This window comes from Chiloscyllium punctatum, chromosome 4 (genome assembly GCF_047496795.1).
Source record: "Chiloscyllium punctatum isolate Juve2018m chromosome 4, sChiPun1.3, whole genome shotgun sequence".
In the NCBI taxonomy this organism is placed as follows: domain Eukaryota; kingdom Metazoa; phylum Chordata; class Chondrichthyes; order Orectolobiformes; family Hemiscylliidae; genus Chiloscyllium; species Chiloscyllium punctatum.
The window spans coordinates 4,736,298-4,744,235 of record NC_092742.1 but is presented as its reverse complement, the minus strand read 5'-3'; the positions used below and the strand labels follow the sequence as shown (position 1 = coordinate 4,744,235).

The 7,938-nt window shown below is 44.3% G+C and overlaps 1 protein-coding gene and 1 non-coding gene across 3 annotated transcripts in view; one reads left to right on the top strand and one right to left on the bottom strand.

The window, feature by feature from the left end:
• Nucleotides 1-306: 306 nt before the first annotated feature.
• Nucleotides 307-379, top strand: trnat-ugu (transfer RNA threonine (anticodon UGU)). Its single transcript has one exon. It is a non-coding gene; the product is annotated as a tRNA-Thr (tRNA).
• Nucleotides 380-5,407: 5,028 nt separating this feature from the next.
• LOC140476040 (cholesterol 24-hydroxylase-like) overlaps nt 5,408-7,938 on the bottom strand; it is a 61,099-nt gene continuing 58,568 nt past the window's right edge. For both annotated transcript variants that reach the window (XM_072567980.1, XM_072567981.1), the window contains exon 15: nt 5,408-6,607. In XM_072567980.1, coding sequence (XP_072424081.1) covers nt 6,452-6,607 — 156 coding nt within the window. In that variant the 3' untranslated portion in view covers nt 5,408-6,451. The remainder of the gene's footprint in view (nt 6,608-7,938) is intronic.

The following is a 7,938-nucleotide window of genomic DNA, read 5'->3' as shown; positions in this document are numbered from 1 at the left end:
GGAGCGGTGCAGTTTCCGTCTTGCAGCGCCGCCTGCTGGTGACTTAGACGGTGGTGCAGCGGGAGCTCCGCCCCCTGGCGGTGGAGTGCCGGTGGTGCAGTCTCCCGGCCCCATTTGTCTCTGATTCAAACCCGGAAAAGGGGGGCTGCTCCTGGGGGCGCTCCTGGGGCGGGGGGGGGGAAGGTGGAGAAATAACCGCGGGAGGTGAACTAGGAAATACAGGACTGAAAAAACCCCCATAACTAACCTCCCCGAGGCGCTATCTAGGAATGAGTTGAAGTGGTTCCATTATTCTAGTGGCATGTAGGCTCCATAGCTCAGTGGTTAGAGCACTGGTCTTGTAAACCAGGGGTCGCGAGTTCGATCCTCGCTGGGGCCTCACTGGACTTTTACCCCTCAATTAAAGTTTCACAGATCAGGGGAACATTTTAAAACCCCTAAAATACGACAGTCTTCATTAAGGATTGAAATACGTGTTCACAGTCCACTGTGGCCTCACAACCCTCAGTCTCCTTTCACCTGGTTCATAAATAGGAAGGGTGTAGAGGGATGTAGTGCTGGCAAATGGCACTAGGTCAGTTTAGGGACATCTGGTCGGCATGGACGAGTTGGACCGAACGGTCTGTTTCAATGCTGTACATCTCTATGACTATGTTCTTCAGCCTTGGCTTGTTTTGTATATTTCACTTGCCACCCTCTATCACCAGCCAATGTGGTCTGGAATTCCTTCCTTAAACCTCCTCTGTCTCTCTTAAAGCCTACCCAAATTAACTAAATTTTAGGGATCCCCCCATTGCTGGTTTATAAATTTTCATTTGCCTCACTCTTCCCTATCCCTATGGCTTACTATAGCTCTACAACTGGAGCTACAGGATGCAGAGCTGGGCTGGGAAGTGGCAGATGGAGTTCAACCTGGAAAAAGGTCAAATTTGTATGTTAAATACAAACTTAAAGGCAGGATCCTTGGCAATGTGGAGGAACAGCAGGATCTTGGGGTCCATGTACAAAGATCCCTCAAAGTTGGCACCTAAGTTGAAAGGGTTGTTAAGAAGGCATATGGTGTTTTGGCTTTCATTAATAGGGGGATTGAGTTTTAGAGTCAAGGTTTTGCTGCAGCTCTATAAAACCCTGGCTAGACCACACTTGGAATATTTTGTCCAGTTCTGGTTGCATCATTATATGTGGAAGCTTTAGAGAGGGTACAGAGGAGAATTACCAGATGCTGCCTGGACTGGAGGGCTTGTCTTATGAAGAAAGGTTGAGTGACCTGGAGCTTTTCACACGGGAGAGAGAAGGAAGAGAGGTGACTTGATAGAGGTGTACAAGGTAATGAGAGGCCTAGATAGAATAGATTGCCAGAGACAATTCCCCAGGGCAGAAATGGCTGTCACGAGGGTCGTAATTTTAAGGTGACTGGAGGAAGGTATAGGGGAGATGTCAGAGGTAAGTTCTTTACACAGAGAGTGGTGGGTATGTGGAATGCATTGCCAGCGGTAGTAGTAGAGTCAGAGACATTAGGGACATTTAAGCGACTGCTGGACAAGGACACGGATGGCAGTAAATTGAGGGATGTGTAGATTAGGTTGATCCTAGATTAAGACAAATGCTTGGCCCAACATCGTGGGCTGAAGAGTCTGTACTGTGCTCTACTGTTCTATGTTCTAACTCTTCAAGATCTCTGCACCGCAGTAATTCTGGCTTGCGAACTGCTGATTTTAATCACCACCATAGACATCCATGCCTTCAGCCACCCAGGCCCTCAATTTTGGAACAAAAGCAGAAATTGTTGGAAAAACTCAGCAAATCTGGCAGTATCTGTGGGGAGAAATCAGTTAACCCATCTCCAAATACAAATTTTGGACACTTCTCTCCTAACTTAAGAGGCTCTTTTTGATTAAAATGCTAAAATCAAGGTGCGAGTGAGAGCCAGTGTTAATCAGTAAACACAGTCATATGTAAACTGGATTTAATTGAAATTGTTTTGGTTGAAGTCACAGTTTCTGCAAAGGGATATTGACAAAAATTGGGAGCTGGAATATAATGTGGAGAAATGTGAAGTGATGCACTTTGATAGGAAGAATAGAGGAGCAAATACTGCAGAAAGCTACAGTTCAGAATTTGGTAGCCCTTGTGCATAGTTGATAGCCTGGTGGTAATATCACTAAACAATTAAACTGGTAACGTTCTGGGCTTGAATCCTGCCCTGGTGGAATTTTATCTTCATTTGTGGGATGTGGGCATTGCTGGCTGGCCAGCATTTATTGCCAGTCCCTAGTTGCTCTTGAGAATGTAGTGTTGAACCACTGCAGTCTACCTGCTGCAGATTGACCCATAATGCCATTAGAGAGGGAATTCCAGGGTATTCAAACAGCGACTGTGAAGAATCCCCACAGTGTGGAAATAGGCCCTTTGGCCAAACAAGTCCACACCGACCCTCTGAAGAGTAACCCATCCAGAAAGACAATTTTGGGCAATTTCCAAACAGAAAGTCAGCCAAGGCTGGAATCAAACCCGGGTCCCTGCCCAGGCAGCAGTGCTAACCATTGAGCCACCGTACCACTCCATACAGGTAAAGGACATTAAGGTTAAAAACAAGTCTAAAAATACTCTAATTCCTGCCTACAATTTTACCAAGAAGCATCTTTATAATCCTGGTTAAATCAGGAAGTGGGTACCATTCACATCCAGTTTTCCACATTAAAATGGCAAGGAATGGCGATATATTTCCAAGTCAGGATGGTGGGTGGCTTGGGAGGGGATCTTGAATCCAATAAATATCTGGAATTAGGAATCTGATGATTTTTGGAAAATCCCATCTGGATCCTTAGCTGGTCTGGCCAACATGTGACTGCAGACCCACTGCGATGGCCTCTGGGCAATTACAAATGTGTAATAAGTGCTGGCCTGGCTAGTGATACCCACATTATGTGAATAAATTGATTAAAAAATCACAAAATGCTAACCCACAAATTCAGCAGGCAATAAGGAAGGCAAATGGAATGTTGGCCTTTACAGGTCAATCTGCTATAACGTGATAGCTATGTTTCTTGCGCTATAGAAAGTCGCTATATCCATTCAGTAGAGAGTCTGCGTTATCCAAACAGCATCCACAATTAATTAATCACATTATAGCAAATTTACGTTAAAAGAATCTAATGTTAAAGCAGAATGACCTGTATTTAAAAGGGAATGGAATGGGAAGTTACTAGTTAGATCCCAGCTGGAATACTGTGAAGAATTATGATTCCCTTATCTCATAAAGTTGAACTGCCATTGAAGACAGTCCAGAGAAGGTTCACTCATCTGATCCTGGAGATGCAGGGATTATGTTATGAGGAGAGGTTGAGTAAGTTGGGCCTGTGCTCATTGGAGTTTAGAAAAGTGAAAGATGACCCTCATTTCTTCAGGGACTTGACAAGGGAGATGTGCCAATAGAATCCCTACAGTGTGGAATCAGGCCCTTCAGCCCAACAAGTCCACACCAATCCTCCAATGAGTAACCCACCCACACCCATTCCCCTATCCTATTACTCTGCATTTTACCTTTGACCAACAAATCCCTGAAAACTACTGGCAATTTAGCATGGCCAATTAAGCTAAATTGTGGGATGAAACCAGAGCACCAGGAGGAAACCCACACAGACACGGGGAGAACATGCACACTCCACTCAGACAGGTGCCCAAAGCTGGAATCAAATCCAGGTCCTTGGTGCTGTGAGGCAGCAGTGCTAACCACCAAGCCACCCCATGTTTGGGATGCTGTGGGGGTGGGGGTGGGGGGGTTGTTTTCCCCTTGTGCAGAACCAGGGCATAATCTCTGAGTAAAGGGTACAATTGGGACAGAGAAGAGGAGTTTCATTTCTTAGAGGCTGGATTGTTAAGTATATTTAAGGCTGAGACAGATGTATTTTTAATCAGCATGGGAATGAAAGGGTAATCAGGAAAAGGCAAGAAAATGGAGTGGAGGATTGTGGCAGCAGAGTAGGACACTTCAACTGGAGCTCCTGCATTCTTTCTGTTAAGTCTCTTTTTTTTTCTCTCTTTCAGATAAATTCTCTTACATTGTGGGTGAGTTCTGCCGGACTAAGGGCAATAATTTGTACAGAATTTACAGTGAAGAAGCAGCATTAATTGGAGCAGTACAAATTTGTGAGGTGAAAAACCAGCAGATATTGTTAGAGTAAATGCTCCCTCTAAATTGCATGGTCACAGAACAACATGAAAATTCTGTAGTACAGTCAGCGCAAAAGATGGTTTCCCCCTTTAAGTTATCACAAGTTGGTGATCACGTACAATATTCAAAGGAGCTTTGTTTTTAAACATGTTTTCTTTGTGTGCACTTCTGGGATGTAGGTGAAGTATGTTCAGTATTTATGACCCCTTGAGAAGGTGGGGGTGAGCTGCCTTCTTGAACCTCTGCAGTCCATATGCTGTAGGTTGACCCACAATGCCCTTAGAGAGGATATTTCAGGATTTTGACCCAGTGACACTGAAGGAACAGCGATATATTTCCAAGTCAGGGATGGAACTTGCAAGGGGTGGTGTTTCCATGTATCTGCTGCCTCGTACCCACTCTCCCAGAAAACAATTATAGGGTAAGTTGGTCATGGCCATGTGTGGAAATTTGATAGAATTATTCAAATCCAGAAATTTTCAATATTTACTGTGCTTCCACTAGTAGGACTGTCAGTACCAGGGAATGTTGTGGATCATTGGCAAAATAACCAGAGTGAAGATTAGGAAACTTTCTTTACATGAGAGAGAGAGAACCTGCACAGTTACTGCCTTTGATGTTTGAATTCATGTATTGCTGGACATCGGAGTGCATCTGGGAAAATTAACAAACAGTGAAATTCACAACTAATCCTGGAGGAACTGTTGGGCAAAGTTCACAGCACAGAATCAGATAAGTTAATCGTTGTTTTAAGTGTGGCCTACAGAGAATCTGTAGTGGTGAGTAGAGTGGGTTCTTTCTTGATTATATGTTACCTTATAGAGGTTAACAAAATTATGAGGGGCATGGATAGGGTAAATAGGCAAAGTCTTTTCCCTGGGGTTGGGGAATCCAGAACTAGAGGATATAGGTTTAGGGTGAGAGGGAAAAGATATAAAACAGACCTACGAGACAACTTTTTCACACAGAGAGTGGTACGTGTATGGAATGAGCTGCCAAAGGATGTGGTGGAGGCTGGTACAATGCAACATTTAAGAGGCATTTGGATGGGTATATGAATAGGAAGGGTTTGGAGGGATATGGGCCGGGTGCTGGCAGGTGGGACTAGATTGGGTTGGGATATCTGGTCGGCTTGGACAGGTTGGACCGAAGGGTCTGTTTCCATGCTGTACATCTCTATGACTATGATTCTATGGTGAGTTTTGATCATGTGGATAAATGTGAGGTTATCCATTTGGTAGCAAAATCAGTTTATTATTTGAAAAGTTACAAATTGAGAAAGGAGAATGTTCAACAAGACCTGGTGTCCTTGTGCACTACTCGCTAAAACTAAGTGTGTAGATGCAGCAGGCAGGCAAGAAGACAAACTCTATGGTGGCCTTCATAGCGAGAGGATTCTAGTACAGGAGCAGGGATGTCTAGAGACCATGCCTGGAGTCTTGTGTGCAGTTTTGATCTCCTTATTTGATGAAGGATGTTCTTGCTACTGAGGGAATGCAGCGAAGGTTTACCAGATGATTCCTGGGATGGCAGGACTGATGCTTGAGGAGAGACTAAGTTGGTTAGGATTGTATTCACTGGAGTTTAGAATAAGGAGGAATCTCATAGAAACCTATAGAATTCTGGCAGGACTGGACAGATTAGATGCAAGAAGGATGTTCCCAATACTGGGGGAGTCCTGGATCATAGTCTAAGAATAAGTGATAAACCTTTCGGATGAGATGAGGAGAAGTGTCTTCACTCAGACAGCGGTCAGTCTGTGGAATTCACTATCACAGAAAATGACTGAGGCAAAAATATTGTGTTTTCAAGAAGGAGGGAGCTATATCTCTTGTGGTGAAAGTGATCGTGGGATTAGAGTATTGAGCTCAATGATCAATCAGATTATATCGAACAGGTTTGATGGGCTGAATGGCCTACTTCTTTGTTTCTATGCTTCTATGGAAGGTGCCACCTGAAAGAGTGTTGGGAGCAGATTCGGTTGGAACTTGCACAAAGGAATTGGAGAAATACTTGAATAAAATTACCATGCAATGAGGGAAAGGGCAGGAGAGTGGGAACAGATGAATAGTTTGCTAGGAATAATGCAGACATGATGGGCTGAAGGGTCTCCGTGTTTATGTTTATGGTTCAATCAGTAAAACTGATACAGGACTCAATAATTTCACACAACAAACCACAAGTCCATTTGCAACTTCCTTGTGGTCTATTGGAAATGATTAGTGCAGGTGAGCAATCTGGTTATGTCCCCCAGTTGTCTCCTGAGAAAGGGCTGCATTATCCTTTGGAAGATTCGGATCTCGGTGTCAAGATGCACACTGCACCATCTCGAGGTCGGAGAGTTCCTGTGTCCATAATTTCATAAGTCTGGCCTGGAGCATGTTGGAAGTCAAACCTTTGCAGGAGTTTGGACAAAATCACCTTTGCTTCCATCTGGATAAAGAGGATCAAACTTTAATATCAGGGACAATTTACTTATCACACATTGTGCATGATAGTTCTAACACTCCAGTTTTATTTCATCAAACACTTAATATTTGAAAATAAAACACTGGGAATAACACTGTCTATATTTTATATACAATTGTTGGGTATTATTCAATAACCACAGTGTCTCAAATTAATATACATATTATAGAAAACACAACTTGTTACTGAGCTTTTTTGAATTCATTGAGAAGATGCAGGAATCACTGACTTAGCCAGAATTTACTATCCCTAATCGTCCTGAAGAAGGTGGTGGTAAGCTGCCTTCTCAAACCACTGCAGACACCACGGCACTGTTAGGGAAGACCTTTTACTCAGTGACACTGAAGGAAACAGTGATATATTTCCAAGTCAGGATGGTGAATGACTTGGAGGGACACTTGCAGGGGGTGGTGTTCCCATGTATCTGCTGCCCTTGTCCTTCTAGATGCAAGCGTTTGTGGGTTTGGAAGGTGCTGCCTGAGGGTCTTTGGTGAGTTTCTGCAGTGCATCTTGTAGATGGTACACACTGCTGTTACTGAGTGTCGGTGGGGGAGGGAGTGGGTGTTTGTGGATGTGGTGCCAATCAAGCGGCTGCTTTGTCCTGGACAGTGTCGAGCTCTTTGAGCGTTGTTGGAGCTGCCCCCATCCAGGGCAAGTGGGGAGTATTCCATCACACTCCTGACTTGTGGTTTGTAGATGGTGGACAGGCTTTGGGGAGACCGCTGGCTGAGTTAATTGCCACAGAATTCCAGGATGTTGACAGTGGGAAATTCAGTGATGGTAATACCATTGAACATCAAGGGGCAGTGGTTAGATTGTCTCTTATTGAAGATGGTCATTGCTTGGCATTCCTGTGGCGTGAATGTTACTTGCCACTTGTCACCCCAAGCCTGGATATTGTCCACATCTTGCTGCATTTGAACATGGACTGCTTCAGTATCTGAGGAGTCGCAAATGGTGCTAAATATTTGCAATCATCAGCGAACATCCCATTTCTGACCTTAAGATGGAGGGAGGGTCATTGATGAAGCAGCTGAAGATGGTTGGGCCTAGTACACTCCCCTGAGGAACTCCTGCAGAGATGTCCTGGAGCTGAGATGACTGATCTCCAACAACCACAACCATCTTCCTCTGTGTCAGGTCTGACTCCAACCAGCAGAGAGTTTGCCCCTGATTCTCATTGATTCCAGTTTTGCTAGGGCTCAAATATGGCCTGGATAATGAGGGCTGTCACTCTCATCTCCCCTCTGGAATCCAGCTCTTTTGTCCATGTTTGAACCAAGGCTGTCATGAGG